At 37.1% G+C, this 16,729-nt stretch overlaps 1 protein-coding gene and 1 long non-coding RNA gene across 2 annotated transcripts in view; one reads left to right on the top strand and one right to left on the bottom strand.

The window, feature by feature from the left end:
• LOC127526571 (uncharacterized) overlaps positions 1–16,729 on the top strand; it is a 463,174-nt gene that overhangs the window by 103,816 nt on the left and 342,629 nt on the right. The gene's annotated exons all lie outside the window — the stretch shown is intronic.
• Positions 1–16,729, bottom strand: part of LOC114645859 (junctophilin-4-like) — a 188,118-nt gene that overhangs the window by 25,002 nt on the left and 146,387 nt on the right. The window contains exon 5 of the mRNA XM_028793732.2: positions 5,270–5,670. Coding sequence (XP_028649565.2) covers positions 5,270–5,670 — 401 coding nt within the window. The remainder of the gene's footprint in view (positions 1–5,269; positions 5,671–16,729) is intronic.

Raw genomic sequence — 16,729 nt, forward strand, 5'->3', positions numbered from 1 at the left:
GCAGTGCTGTGCAGTAGACCTATTGGGTTCCATGGGTGCCACCAGGGAGTGCTGCGGGGATTTATGCTTCCTACTTTCAGGTAGTTCCGTTTGGAATTACTTCCCACGGGATATGTCCTAGCACTTTAAGTACTCTTGGGTCTTGGATAAAAGGAGTCACTCTGCCTCACCCAGGTGAGTTGGAGTTGGGTGGAAAAACAACAAAGCTCCCCAGAGAGGTGTGGACAAGAAGAAAGAGGAAGATTAAAAGGATCGGTATTGTGCTTGTCTAAAGGTTATTACACTAAAAAGAAGCCTTTGTTAAGATAATTTATTATAATAAACTTTTGATTTGAACCCGGGACTTGTGTCTTTGCAGTTGTTTCTGGGGTTTGCGATGCTGCAACGGCTCCTAGTGGTCAGAATGGGCATTTTGAAATTGTTTCATCTGTTTGCTCAGAGGTGGTCCTCATGAATTTTGTTAGCTTTGTTCTTTATAAAAACATGAAAATAACATTTTTTTTGAACATTACTACAAACAGTGCAGGATAAGTAACACCTAAAAATATATATCATTTTTGGGTGGAATATTCCTTTAACTGTGTTTATAGTCAGAAAAGATTTGCAAAAATCATTCACCAAGAAAATGCTATTTAATAATCAGAGCCAAAACACTAAGACAAAAACAGAGTCGAAGCAAAGGAGCAAGAATCTAAACCTGTACACTGAACTTTGCACAAGTACTAGTTCACTGACTGAATCTGCATCTGAAGCAAAGCCAGTGACGCAGCTGCATCACAATTTATCAGCTCGTATCAGGAGAGCGGGCCATGGCAACCAGGCAACGTATCATAGCAACTCATTGCCTTCTTGCTTCAGCTTTTAACGTGAGGATGTGATGCAGTTAGAAATAAAACAAAAAAGTACAACAAACTTTTTAGAGCAAAGAAATAAAATTCAAATTAATATATGAAATTAAAGTTTAGAAAATGAAACTTTGGAAATCTAAAATTCTTGTAAACCAAACAACACATTCAGAGAACAAAAAAAATTTTTAAAGACAAGACAGGTTTCCCAATTTGTAACACTGTTATGTTCATATTGGACTAGAAGAGAAATACAATCAAACAGGATTTTATTTTAAGTGCAGCAGAAATATGCAGACATTTTCTTTTCTTTCAAAATATTAATCAGGAACACGCAAGGATTTGTTATGCCAAGTGCCAAAAGATCTCTCAAAAAACCCTAACTCTGACCAGAATTGAATGTCAGAATGAAACAACACTTTAAAGCCAGAAAGGTTTTTCCAACGAATTACTGTAATTCTCTTGACACTACGTAAGCTCTAAGACTCTAAAGAGGCTCCATGGTAGGAGTTCTTAAAGACTGGTTACTTGCCACCATATTTTAAAGAGCAGTTATGTCCTTCTCATGCAGCATGCACTCCGTGGTGCCAGGCAATATGTGGCTTCACCACTAGAAAATGGCAGTGGCCATTGAAAAACATGGAAAAAGATTTAAATAAAAGTGAAATAAGTAAAAAAAAAATCATAATTCAAAACAAAATGAGCAATATACAATACATTTATTAACACAGCCATGAAATAATTGGATTGAAATAATGGACTGACATCATATAAAAGGTAATCAATGTTGCAATTAGTGTTCTTCCAAATGACCCCCTCCATCTACTGTTTGAAATGTAAATGGTGGATAACTGTGAGGACAGCCTGCAGGTGATACTGATCACCTAAACAGAAGTTTCTGAATTTTATTTTTATCTAAAAGTGCTGGTACAGTTCATTGTTTCTTTGTTAGAGAAAAATGCCCCAGATTCACCCCAGATTCATGATGAGATTTCACATTTTCATGGGGAAACAAACACTTACAGTATGTGTCCTGAACCCCTACAATAAAAACACAACCTCAAGCTGTCTTCAACATTCTTCTCAACAAACACGCAGGGGTTTCATGTGTTTCTTCAACTGTAAAATCTTTTTGCTATTCTAGCCATGGTATGTTGTTTTTTTTTTGTTTCCTTTCCTTAATATTTGTACTTACAGCATCATCCAAAGAATCTCCTGTGCCATGACTGGCCATCTCATTCTTCAGTTCATGAAATAAATCATTAATGAAATACCGTACCGAGATCAGTCCTTCATTATCCATAGCCACCCAATTTAAAGTTGCCTGTATAACTAACACTAGGTTGTTCCAGTGGTATCAATTGCATTAAATGCAGAGGCAGTGTTTTGTTGTGGCCAATGTATTGGATTAAAATGACAAGGTTGCCACTGTGCCCTTGAGCAACTCACTTAACTTTACACTTATTTATAGAAAATATATACTAACAATTGAAGTCTATTCTGACTTTGTAACTTGCACTGGATAAAGGAAATTGACAATTTTCAACAACAACAAAAAAAATATATACTACGTAGAAAAAAATTACTGCAAGCTTGCATTTACTGATGCATAAAATTAAGATTATATTCAGGATAGCTTGCTTCTACCAAAGCAGCACCTCGCAATACAAAGTTTAACAGTGACAGTATTGGTCACCTCTAAACTATTCATTGTGATCACTTACTTTTCATAGATCTGTCCCCCAGAGAAGTGATCAGTTACCAATGCAACATGGTGAGGAGTGGGAGAACTCACTAGTCCTCCCACAAGGTTTTTCTATCAAAACTGGCATGGTTTTATATTACCTACACTCAACGCACCTAAGAAAGAGATACAACCTGTGCAACAGATCAGTAGTACAGAATCTGGAGGTCACTATTCTAAACAAAGCAACCCTCTCTACATGTACAAGTATTGTAGCACTGCGTATTTAAACACACCTGAAGAATAGTGCATGATTTTGAATTTCAGTGTTACACATTTTAAATATCATCCCCCTATTAGATCTCACACCTTGATTTTAAAAAGCACTCTTTACTTCCATGAAAGGTGTTCTCTTTAGGCCTTGATATTTAAGGGAGGCAGTGAATCTCTATTGGGAAGTCTAGTTAAAAAAGTAGCAATCTCAATTAAAAATGGGAACAGCTATGAAAGAAGAAGAAAAAGAAGACGTGTGGTTTGGTGACTATGGCGTGGGACTTTAAACCGCATAGCTAACAGTTCAAAACAATGCTGTTAGCCAGCTACAAAACAACATTATAATTGAACCAAATATTTCCTTTAATTTGCCTTTGCACTCAAGACCATCATTCTTACAGGGTACGGTATATAACTATATTAAATGCTACAGTGGGTGGATCAGCGGGCTCCCACATTTCAGACAGGTGTGTGGAACAAATGCCAAACTCAATAAAGCTGTGATGTAAGACATGGCAGGAACAACATATATCATGTCAGGTCAAAAAGTGAAATGCTACTGAGGTAATATGCCCTATACTCAAATTATAAAAACAGAGAACCATTTGTGACAGCAAGTAACTACATGACAGTTTTCTGGCCCTTTAAATGGACGCAGGGGTTTTGAGTTGTAGGAATTCCTTGGGCTACCAGAAGACTCTCTAGAAGGACAACTGCAGGGCTTCCAAAAGTCAACCCTGACCCCACAAATGACTGCAAATGTTTGCTGCAGAAGTAGCTTTAGAATGCCCCCAAGTGAATAAAGCCATCACTTAGTCATGACTTAACTGAGCTTACATTTGGGAGATGGTACGGACAAGGGATCAATGAGGGAAGAGGATCAGAAAAAGGGACAGGGATGTGATAAACACAAATGCTTTCTGTGCTACTGAGGTGGGTTGTGAACCAATCACCCTGCCAAACAGACAAGTAAGGCCCAAGAGGGTTTGATTCATTCTGTTATTTTGTACTTTTGTCACTGCTTTAGTTGTTTCTACCCTTGAGTGTCTTATTTAAAATAAACAATAACTATTTTATATAAATGGTCCTCTCTGGTGTTCATGCCAGGAATGTACGGACAGTTTAAGCGCATCTGTATTATTTACCATGTATTATACATGTGTTTGTTTTACTGAGGACAAATTAGAATAATAAATCCATTGTCCTTGTGACCTACAGGAATAAAGCAACTAAACTAAACTGAACTACTGCTAGATTCCTGACGATTTTTAATAACCAACAGGATCCAACCAATCCTTATATTATTTCACTTGTGTTTGTCCGTGCTCAATATAAACAACAGTTCCCTCCACAAATGTGAGAAATCCGTGTTCCTGGCAAAGTTTTGGTCTTAGGCTTATCTTCAAGTCTTCAGTTCTTCAATGTGACTATTATCGATTGCGGTATTTGACTGTTTATTCGGTGCATACTTTGTTACTGACCGAAACTGCATTATGACACTACCATTTTACATCTCCTCTTTCCTTCACTTCAAGGTAAGCTTCCCGATAAAATGAAAAGGCACATACAGCCTAGCTGTGACCAACAGAAACAGTCTCGCTGGCCTACATACTAACACCAACGCACAGAAGCAGAAACATGTACATCACAGCAGACAAACCAGCACAGGCAAGATGCCTTACAACAACAAAGACAACGTATGAAAAACCACAGAGTGATATTATCTAAAGATCAGTGGCAGCAAGTCTTGCACCTAGACAGTGAAAAAAAAACAATTACTCACACAACCTTTCTGAAGAGCAGCGGCAAACTACCAGACAACAAGAAACATTATGACGGAAAAACTACAGGGATTCCATAATACTGACAACTCTAAACAAGATATTCCCTTTATATTATGGCGTAAGCAATTCTCTGTTCATTTAGCATATTGTATGACTATCACCAAGTCACAACGATAAATGTTTAATAAAATGTTGGAGTTTATTTGCCAGGCCCTGTTTTTACAGATGGCCAGTTGAACAATACATTTTCCAGAGTAATATATTATGCTGCTGAATTCAGATAATTCAGGTGTCCATTAGGAGCTTCGACGCTCAGTGTTCTGCTTTTCTCAAAGCTTTATTGCAACTGTGTTTCTAAAATCATTCAGCTTTGAGGCAACTAGCTTTCTGTAATATCCTCAATATGTTTTTATCAAGAAGTTCCCTTTTTCTCAGCATTCACATCTAAACTCACATCTCCTATACAGAATACTGCACTGGTCATTCCTTACATTTTGGCGATTAGTTTTCTGCCTTTACTTCATCAAACTCACATGCTAAGTTTACCATTCTAACAATATCTACTACATATTTGCAACTTATTGCTTTGACCATATAGTGCAACATTAATGAACCTTAAGCTATACTGTGAAAATGTCTTAAACATGTTAGGATTGATAGATAGACTCTTCTCTGAAACGTACCCCACATTCTCGAAATGACTCCGTCGACTGCATCTCCTTTTCAAAAGGATAATCTTTTTCTTCCCATATCTCTTTTTCACTTTCTAGGAGGAAAGGGGCTTCAAGATAACTGCTGTCTTGGTGCCTCCTTCCATTGTCACACATCCTCTCACGCAATACAGAGTTTTCTTCTTGTGTCTGATCCCACTGATCATTCCATGCTGTCCCACTGTCATTCCATGTCTGACTGTGAGGCTGAGAAGCACTGCCATCAACAGAGAAGTCTGTCGTACAATGTGTAGTGTCTCCATTTTCACATGGGTTTCTTGCAGGAGAACCCAGCTGGGAAGACTCAGGAGTAGCTATGGACTGAGGATCAGTTGCTGGTAACACTGTGGTACAGTATGAATTTTCTTCCCAATCTGCCAAACAGGACAAAAGATAACAAGAATTAAAAGAAAACTCTTGAACATGTATCAGTGTATTATTCTCCTGAGCACCATGTAAAAAGAGGCACTCTCTTTACCATTTCTATTCTAATTTTTCAGAAATAACCTAATCTGAACATCCCTTTTTTAGACTTTTTTCACACCTGGCTTTTAGTCGCACATAACACTGAGAATACTTTCCAGATTGTCACAATATTAACAAAAGCAATTTAATGTTAAAGCAGTTTTTCCACAGAAAACCATCATTATAACTAAGAAATAGTGGTGTTTAACAATGAGCAGAGGAGGACCTGCTGCTCTGTCACAGCAGAGATTAAAGAAAAATTCAGCTCTTAATTTGTTTCACTATTGCTTTTCCACATCCACTACTCTACACACATACATTAAATGGAGCACAGTCCCACTTGGACTAGGGTGTAATGCAGAAACTTCAGTTATTAAGTCCTTAAAGGATCAAAGCTTTGAATAAAAAATTTTGTCTAATTTTTTTTTAAATGGATCGCTAAAAAGCATTCTTTATAATAAACAAAAACATCAAAAGCATATGTAAAGATTCAATTTACAATGAAAGTTGTTGTTTTTTTCATTTTGGCTAGAGGAACTAGTTGATAAAACATTTGTATAAATCCTGTTTTCATTCATTCATATAATGCAAACAGTCATTTCATAAATAATCTCATAATAAATTAAAAAGGTGACTTTATCAAAATGTCACCAAAGGAAGTGGATTACAAATTGGATGGGTGGATTTAATTTTAAATATTTTTCAACTGCAGGTGTTTACCAGTGGAATTTATAAAGTTATGTTTTAGTAGTCATTTTTAAAATAAAACTCTTATGGACTGAAGCCTCTATATATAAATTTAAAGTGTTATTTAAAGATATGAATAAGCTTGTCTGCTCTTGATATGAGTATGTCAATCTGTTGCTGTTGTATTGGTGGATGATCCAGACTTGTTACTCACTAATAGAAAAGAATTCTCAATTTAGGTTGAGCTTTTTTCTGCAAATACACCGGGAACTTGTATACAAGGCCTAGGGGGTGAGGTGACCATCTCTGCACTCTGGTAAGTGTGTATCAAAGTTTCAGATTCAGAAGCAAATAACAAAGTCAGAGAGGCAAAAGTCAACAGCAATACAGCAAATGGGAAAGAAAGAAAAATATATTGCCATTAACACTGAAGAGGTGGCATGGCTGAGTAAAATAGGCCATAACATTTTTTTCAAATTTAAATTTGTGAATTTCCCCTTGGGATTAATAAAGTATCTATCTATCTATCTATCTATCTATCTATCTATCTATCTATCTATCTATCTATCTATCTATCTATCTATCTATCTATCTATCTATCTATCTATCTATCTATCTATCTATCTATCTATCTATAACATAAACTGTAACCTTCTATCAAGCTGTTGGCCTTCCAAACAGACTTCTTCAGGTTCAAATTTATTATTAGCATATCAACTATCCTATACAGGATCCATCAGTTTTATTGTTAAAACGGAGAATGACTAGACCAGAGGATTTAAAAATAGGAAATGAAGATATTCCTTTAGAGGATAAGGCAACAGGAAGAAACAGAGAAGGGTCTCTAATCCAAAAATAAACATCAAAAATCTCAGCGTCTAAATACAAACAAGCCAACATTTGTGCTGGAAGTGCAATGCCAAACCTAATCAGTCTGTTATCTTTTCCCTAACTAATCTAACATGATTGCAAGGTTTATTGAAGTATGAGATACAAGCTTAATGTCGGGAACTGATCAAGTCGGTACCTTTAATAGTGAGACAGCAATGACACTGTGAATCTTGGTATTACCAAGTCATGTGATAGCAACCAACATTGCTGCTGACAACAACATGGCTGCACCTATGAAAATCATAAGAAAAATGGCATAGCATGTGAAGAAAAAATCTACAAAATGGCAGTTGTAAAGGACAGCGCATATGGGCTATCATCCCAGCCAGAATTCATCCCATTGCCTTAACTGGCCAGGAAGCCAATATAACAGAGAGATCAAGGGAGGCTCCATTTCAAAGCTATATGTTCCCCCGACCCACTAGATGGCAGCATCCCTGGGCTTTGGGACCCATTCAAATACCCACAGAGAAAGTGAGGAACTGTAGTACAGTGGAGCAGCCCTGCTGGGGGTCAGTGGATGCCACTGGAAGGTGCTGCAGGGAAATATGCTTCCTACTTTATGGGACTTCCAACTTACATTGGGTTATGCCCTAGCACTGGAAGTACTCCTGGGTCAAGATAAAAGGGGCTGCTCGACCTCATCCAGGTGAGTTGAAGTCTGTTGTGGAGGACAGACAAAGCTCTTCTTTTTTTATTTATATTGAGACTTGCATCTGTGGGGTTGTGTCTGGGGTTTGGGGTGCTGGAACATCCCCTGGTGGTCACACGACATAGTAAAATCACAAAATTCAACATAAATAAAATAATAACATCAATAACAAAAATAATAACATTAAATAATTCTGAAACATTCCAAATGTGTTCATTACCATTATGACAGGCTGATTGTTCAGCATGGTGGTTGAGAATGGCCCTTTGATGCCTGATAAGCCATTTGTGTAGCCACAGACCCTGATATTCTTAAAGCAACTCATAGCACTCATAAGCTTGTAACAAAGGCAGGATTAGCATCAGACAACACCTTACAACAACCTAGCATATGAACAATTTCTTTGTCATTGATTTTAATTATTTTATATTCAGAAAGGCAATAAAATAAAACTGGCAACAATACTGTAGAACAGAGTTTCCAGAACTTTCAAGAATTGAGTGGCCTTCTTGAGGTTTTAGTCTGTCATGCTTTAGTTAAAGCCTCACCCCGCTTCATGACTTAATGTTCTTTTTTATTGTTTATTCTCTTGTTTTGATAATTATTTTTCCCCGCCTTTCTTTAAGATCAAGCTAAAGCTGGATGAGATGAGTGTGGCATTCTAATTATTGTTAAGTCCTCAAGTATACTGCAAATTATGCCAGGCACCTGAGGCTTCATTGAGGTACTGACAAAACAAATCCGTCACTGCCATGGTTCTCTTAAAGATCAGATCCAGTTTTGTTGTTAATGTTAGAAAGTCAGCACACAGGTATTTTTAATCTTGCATTTTCAAATCTGGTTTTTGATATTTCGGATTTGTGTTTCATAGTTGGTAAACGTCAGGATAAGTTTCACTGAAAATTTTATGCACTTTTTATTAAATAAGTCAGTTTTCAATTCATTGTTTCATCTTTCTTTTGTTTAGTGCTGTTCATTTGTTTCTTTGTTTTGTAGTATAGCTTTCCCTCTTTTCTCTTTAGGTTTAGTTAAAACAGTGTTCTAAATAAAAATATTGAAATTTTCCAGAACAAAGCAAATTGTTTAATTATAGGGGTAGACCAGCTAGCATTTAAATGAAAATTCACTGGGCGAATGGCTTAGGCATTTTTTTTTTCCAGCAACCTATGATGCTTTGCCAGGCCAGCATGACATCCCAGAGCAGTAGCAGCCAATGTTGGATGGGACAGCTCCCCAAGTATGTAACATTGGTTCCTTGCATCACAGACTCAGCGTCTGCCAGTGGAGGCCAGTCCTCAGCTGCAGAACAGAGAGCAGAGGCTTACACACAGTGCCACCCCCAAATCCAGCATCTATATGGGCACATGGCAAAGTTTTTGGCATGGTAGCTCCTGCGCTATAAGCCAGCTGATAAGTTGCAGTATGCCCAAGTGGCAGATCCCCAGCCACCATTACTTTGAAATTGTGTCAACAGACTGGTATTCATAAAAATGAATGAGTCCTGGATCATCATCAGTCCTGTAAGAGATTTAAAGGAATCCAATTCACCATTTCAAACATAATTATGGTGACAGTTTCAGTTTTGTGACCATGGCATTCACTTTGTCTTGAACATGGCAATGAATTCTGCATGCACAAATAAATTTAATGCTTAAAATTTTTAAATAATATCTGCAGTGTATTTAAATGTACATACAGTAGTTATCTTCAGTTGTGTAATTGATGCATTTTATTGGTTTTATCTGGAGAAACTTGAAATTCTTCCCAAAGCTCAAATAAGTGGTAAATAACTTTTAACACCAAAAAGCAGTGTAATCCAGTGGAAAAAATGGAGTTGAGTGTGATCAGTGCTCATCTCACATCAAAGTTCATAAAAAAAGCCATGAATTCACTGAGTGACCTTTCACAAAATTTACAGCTTTAATGACTTCATCAAGTACTTTATTAGAACTGCATTCATGCTGCATATGGCATGTATTTTTTTGTATATACACCAATGTATTGATTTTACTTCTGGTGCAGCAGGTAATATGTTATTTGGTACAAGACATCTCTTAGAACAAATCATGGATTTATTTACAGTAACATTTATGTGTCAAACACTAAAAGATTAACAAAATTCATATTAGTGGATTCATCTTATTGTGCATAAGTGTGACTCTGTCAAACTCTTAACAATCAAATCTTGCAAAAGTTTCAGACATTTCTAAAATTCTTTGCAGTACAATTCTACAATGTGCTATTTGCAAGGATAAAATAATGTATAGCACTGCTTATTTTATTGCCAATCATAATTTGCACTATTATATGGCTGCTGGTTTTACTTTGTTTTATTGATTTTAAATAGAAGCAAATAACATTCCATACGATCAAGTGAAACTTAACAAACCAAAATTCAAGGCCCACCCAAGAGAAAGAGATCAAAGCCAACAACCAAAGCAAATTTTTAAAAGCAGCAAGGAAAGAAGAGTATCTTCTTCCTCTTTATAGAAGCTTATTCTAAAATGTCATTGACTAGATCCTGCCATATTTTTAAAAAGTTTTAACAGATCCTCTAAGTGAGAATTTGAGGGAGTCACATCCCTGGTGTTCCCTGCCTGGAGTTTGCATGTTTTCCTGGTGGGTTTCCACAGTGTGCTCCAGTTTCCTTCCAAAGTGTGTGCTTGTATTCCCCTTGCAATGAGCTGTTGCCCTGTTCAGGGATTGTTTCTGCCTCGCGCCTGATGCTTGCTGGAACAGGCGCATCCCTGGATTGATGGATGAAATCATTAAACAAACATCCTTTTCAGAGATATTATGACAAGGTGTCCTTGGAATTTAATGGATGTTTCAGGCAATTCACAAGACAGCAAAGCCGAATGTTTTCTCACCATGATGATATTTTGCACTGCCACCTGGTGAAATCTTCCAGATTTACAGTCATATGAAAAAGTTTGGGAACCCCTCTTAATTCTTTGGATTTTTGTTTATCATTCATTGGCTGAGCTTTCAAAGTAGCAACTTCCTTTTAATATAGGACATGCCTTATGGAAACAGTAGTATTTCATCAGTGACATTAAGTTTATTGGATTAACAGAAAATATGCAATATGCATCATAACAAATTTAGACCGGTGCATAAATTTGGGCACCCCAACAGAGATATTACATCAAAACTTAGTTGAGCCTCCTTTTGCAAATATAACAGCCTCTAGACACCTCCTATAGCCTTTGATGAGTGTCTGGATTCTGGATGGAGGCATTTCTGACCATTTTTCCATACAAAATCTCTCCAGTTTAGTTCAATTTGATGGCTGCAGAGCATTGACAGCCTGCTTGAAATCATTCCATAGATTTTCAATGATATTCAAGTCAGGGGACTGTGACGGCCAATCTAGAACATTGTACTTCTCCCTCTGCATGAATGCCTTTGTAGATTTCGAACTGTGTTTTGGGTCATTGTGTTGTTGGAATATCCAACCCCTGCGTAACTTCAACTTTGTGACTGATGCATTGAACATTATCCTGAAGAATTTGTTGATATTGGGTTGAATTCATCCGACCCTCGACTTTAACAAGGGCCCCAGTCTCTGAACTAGCCACACAGCCCCACAGCATGATGGAACCTCCACCAAATTTGACAGTAGGTAGCAGGTGTTTTTCTTCGAATGCGGCCTTCTTCTTCTGCCATGCAAAGCGCTTGTTGTTATGACCAAATAACTCAATTTTTGCTTCATCAATCCAAAGCACTTTGTTCCAAAATGAATCTGGCTTGTTTAGATAATCATTTGCATACAAAAAGCAACTCTGTTTGTGGCGTGAGTGCAGAAACGGCTTCTTTCTCATCACCCTGCCATACAGATGTTTTTTGTGCAAATTGCACTGAATTGTAGAACGATGTACAGATACACCATCTGCAGCAAGATGTTCTTACAGGTCTTTGGAGGTGATCTGTGGGTTGTCCGTAACCATTCTCACAATCCTGCGCATATGCCGCTCCTGTATTTTTCTTGGCCTGCCAGACCTGCGTTTAACAGCAACTGTGCCTGTGGCCTTCCATTTCCTGATTCCATTCCTTACAGTTGAAACTGACAGTTTAAACCTCTGAGATAACTTTTTGTAGCCTTCCCCTAAACCATGATACTGAACAATCTTTGTCTTCAGATCTTTTGACAGTTGCTTTGAGTATCCCATGCTGTCACTCTTCAGAGGAGAGTCAAAGGGAAGCACAACTTGCAATTGACCGCCTTAAATACCTTTTCTCATCATTGGATACACCAGTCTATGAAGTTCAAGGCTTAACGAGCTAATCCAACCAATTTGGTGTTGCAAGTAATCAGCATTGAGCAGTGACAGGCATTTAAATCAGCAAAATTACAGGGGGACCCACATTTTTGCACAGCCAGTTTTTCACATTTGATTTAATTTCATACAACTAAATACTGCTTCACTAAAAATCTTTGTTCGGGAAAACACTCCAGTACTCAGATGTTTCAAGGAAATGAAAGACATACCACTGTTATCTTTTTTGTTAAAAGTAGAGTAAATTATTATGCAAGCTGAGAGAGGTTCCCAAACTTTTTCATATGACTATACTTAAGGTACGTGCGCAACTATAAACAGTACACCACTTGCATAGCAGTAGCATCCTTAGGAGCTTGCGTTGCATTGAGAGAAGTATAAACCCAAGTTCTGATCATTAAGTCAGCCAGGGGCATGTGAGGGTCTTAATCTGACCAGAAACAGGGGATAAAATGACAAAAAAAACAACATTCGGCTTCACTGTGTTGTGAATTGTGTGTAACATCCATTAAATTCAGGAAACCTTGCCATAATATCTCTGAAAAGGATGGATGTTTAATGATTACATCCATCAATCCAGGGGCACGTCCATTCCAGCTAGAATTGTGAGGCAGAAACAATCCCTGGACAGGGCAGCAGCTTGTCAGAATACAAGCACGCACAGACACTAGCATCATTTTAGCATCACCAAATCCCCAAACCTGCATGTCCTTGGAAGGAAACCAGAACACACTGTGGAAACCTACCAGGAAAACATGCAAAATGCAGTCAGGGAACACCAAGGACGTGACTCCCTGTGAGGCAGCAGTGCTACTGCTCTGCCACAGTGCCACCCCACATGCATAATTATTAACAGTATTCAATACTTAAATGAAGTTAACGATTTATCAGTAAAATGTAACATATACTGTATGCTTTAACACATTTCAGCATGAAAGTGATATCAAGTATAAATATAGGATTCTAAATGTGCATAGAGCTGGAATATCATAAATTTAACGTGTTCTGTGTGGCAATTGCTGCTGCTGTTCAACACAGGAGGAAGCCCCAGAAGCATGTAGCAATTAACAACTGGGTTGGTTTTAAGATGACGTTTACAATGGTCTACTTTAATGTCAAAATAAACCTTGGGATTAAAGTGGAAATTTCAAGATTAAAGCTGGAATTTCCACTTTAATCACAAAATAGACTTTTTTTTTCTTCACTGTGTCCCTAATTTTTTCTGTAGCTCAAATACACTTCCCTACCTTCTGATGTTGTTGTGAAGGTGCAAAAAAAAAAAAAAAAAAAAAAAAAGATATGTCAGACCTTTAAAATGCATTGCATCATTACGATTGGGAATATATGATGCTTGAGAAGAAAAGCACCATGAATACAATCGTATGTTGGCATTTAAGTCTGATGATTTGCTTCACCACATTGAATCGTTCATCAAACATTGAAGCGCGCACATTGACCCTGTAAGATCTGCAAAGTGGCTTGCTGTCATACGTATGTTGATAGTAAACAGAGACGTTACATTACAGCTTGAAAACACTGCGTCCCTTGATTTTTTTGCTGGTACCGCAACTCGCGCACGCATTGTGTTAATTTTCGAGGACATGCTCAGAGGACACATCAAATGAATGTTGGGAATGTGTGGCGGCCATGATGTGTGCGCGTTCTAAACATGAAGTTTAAACCAACCCTTACTCCCAGCTCCAGACTCGGGTCACTCTTGGAGTTGCTTCTAGAAAGTTCTGGAATAACTCAAGATGAGGAGAGACCTTTCTTTGCTTGCAGAAACAGCTGTTTCTGTATCTTTCTCCCACTTGACTGCACAAGATTTTTGGGATCACTCCCTGTCATAGTGGTTCTCTTGGCTTTGTTAATTCCTTCATATTAGGATATTCATGATAACAATGAAGATATTCAATACATTCAAAGAGTGAAATGTTTATGACACATTTATTTCAATATTTTTATATATATATATTTTTATGAGAATTCAATCTAAGGATAAGAATATATTTCATTTTTTCTGTATGTACAATCACGGGAATGATGTTTTTTTTTTCTAAACCTTGCTTTTTACACACCATTTGGTTACTTGGTTTTTAAGAAGAAGAAACTATACCAAACATTCGAGAATGAGAATAGAGACCACCCTACAAAAGACGAACAGTTGCAGGATTTTTAAATTAAGATAAATTTTGTAGCAAAACCACAAAGATAAAAATATATCTTTAGCAAAAACAGCATTTCAGAAGCACTGAATAGCATCTTTAAAGGTACAAATCGGGCAACCTTAAAAAACTCGGACATGAGCGTCAGTAGGCTTTGTGCCCTAGGAACCAAGTTACCCGAACTATTCTATAACATTTCAGTTACCGCTGTGATGCTGATCTTTCTGATCATCAAATAGATCACTGTGATAGCAATTGACATGAAGAATTCATAATTAAATGTAGATTTACAGTATTGAGGGTTCCTCTGGAGTACCTCCACACACACTCACACACACACATCTATCATCAAGATAATCGATATCAGAGGACCCTAAAACATTGAGATCCGTCAAAAATGGATATCAAGATTTTTGACAAATCTAAAGACGACACAGATATGGTGAAATAAAATTAAACGATCAAAACGGCAACAGGACTGTAGCTCTTGAGTGAATTGCTAAAAACTGATTTGACTCAAACTATGATCGTCTCCCAAATGGACTTTCATTAAAACTTCTGTTAAGACTTAGCAAATATCATTCTCTGTTGCTCACCACCATTTGTAAGATTCTCTCTGGGCACACAAAAGCACTTGTGTGCAGTCCATCTTTCACTGGAAAAGCTTGTGCACTGATTGGATAGGTAGAATGCATTATTTTCATACACTAGCATACAGTAAATAGGAATTGTGGGTAAACAGTTCTATTTAAAGATAATCATTATATTGTCAATTCCACAGAATGCTGTTATCATGTTAAGTTTTACATTTATTTTAATAGTTTAAATGATGTGAATATGTTACGGTGATGTCTTAGTAAAAAAAAAAAAAAAAAAAAATTATATATATATATATATATATATATATATATATATATATATATATATATATATATATTAATTACATCTAGACTGTCACCATCAAAGATACATATTTGGCAGGTATTTTAAATAGAGACCTATGGAGGCAATATCTCAGTTTTAGCAGTAATTTCAGTATAACTACTTTTTTAATTTTCTTCAGAGAAACGTTAAAAGCAAATAAATAAAAACTACTACTACATCCTGATTGTTACTTATTTTCTGAAATGGCACCCCAAGAGCATATTTTTCTGAGACAGTCTTATAAACAGACTCGAGACTCTCAAAATGTAAATTCAAGGTCTTAAATACTTTGCTGTCCCTAGTCCTATCTCCAGGTCTCAATGTACAGGTCTGGCAGTGATGATTCCTTTCAAAGCAAAGGCGGTGGCAGGGTGCCATTTACAACTTCACCTAGGGCAGCAAAAAAACTGGAAAAATACTAGCAAAACACTAATTTATCTAATTAACCATTTTCATGCTTTTATGGGCCTCAGGAGACAGCTACTTACATGTCCTCACTCAAGTAGTATGGACAGGGCCACTGAGCGGCCTTCTGCCTGATGTGTTCTGTCTTTCTCTGCAATTCACCACGGTTGTGTACCCATGTGCTACATTGCTGTCAATAAGATATACACCCCCACCAATCTTCAGGGCAATGTGCTGGCCACTGTACTATGTAGGTTTGCTTTTATAGAGTGACATTTTTGCTTGTAGGTGGTGGGGAGTGTCTTGAAAAGTAGCCTCAGGAAAAGAGTTTATTACTATTTTAGATTTCTCCTTTAAAGAATATGTGCAGTATGTTTCAAGTTGAAGCTGTTCATATACAATCGTGGTATATATTAATTTGACACATGAAACTGTGTTTTAAAGTGAGGCATTTTTTATAGATTTTAAAAAATACATAGCCTGCTCTTACAATTTAAAATAGAAATGAACAGTCCCAGGGTTAAGACATGAAAACAAAAGCCTTAAAACTTTCAGATGCAATCAATTTTTCAAGCCAGGAGTTTTATTGAGTATTGATTATCTTGAGATTGCACACATATTGCAAAATAGTGAATCCACGTTGGTTAAGAAGGAAAAAAGCAAAATGTTGTTGAGAGAATCAGCCATTTTAAAACGAGACCAGCTGTGCACTTAACCATCCTACTCGCTCCTCTATGGCAAACTTTCATCCCAAGGACATGGTTCCCTCCAGCATATACTTTTCATCTTGAAAAATTGTCTACAAGTGCCATTATTGACATTATTGAATGCTGATACCCAAAGGTGAAATGCAGCCTCTGTTCTGTACACAACCTTCCATTATGGAGGTGTAATGATCCTGGCCATTCCTCACACTGTATACATAAAATCAATCAAAGGATGTAAAACAGGTAATCTTTCACAG

This window comes from Erpetoichthys calabaricus, chromosome 2, assembly GCF_900747795.2.
Source record: "Erpetoichthys calabaricus chromosome 2, fErpCal1.3, whole genome shotgun sequence".
Classification (NCBI taxonomy): Eukaryota; Metazoa; Chordata; class Cladistia; order Polypteriformes; family Polypteridae; genus Erpetoichthys; species Erpetoichthys calabaricus.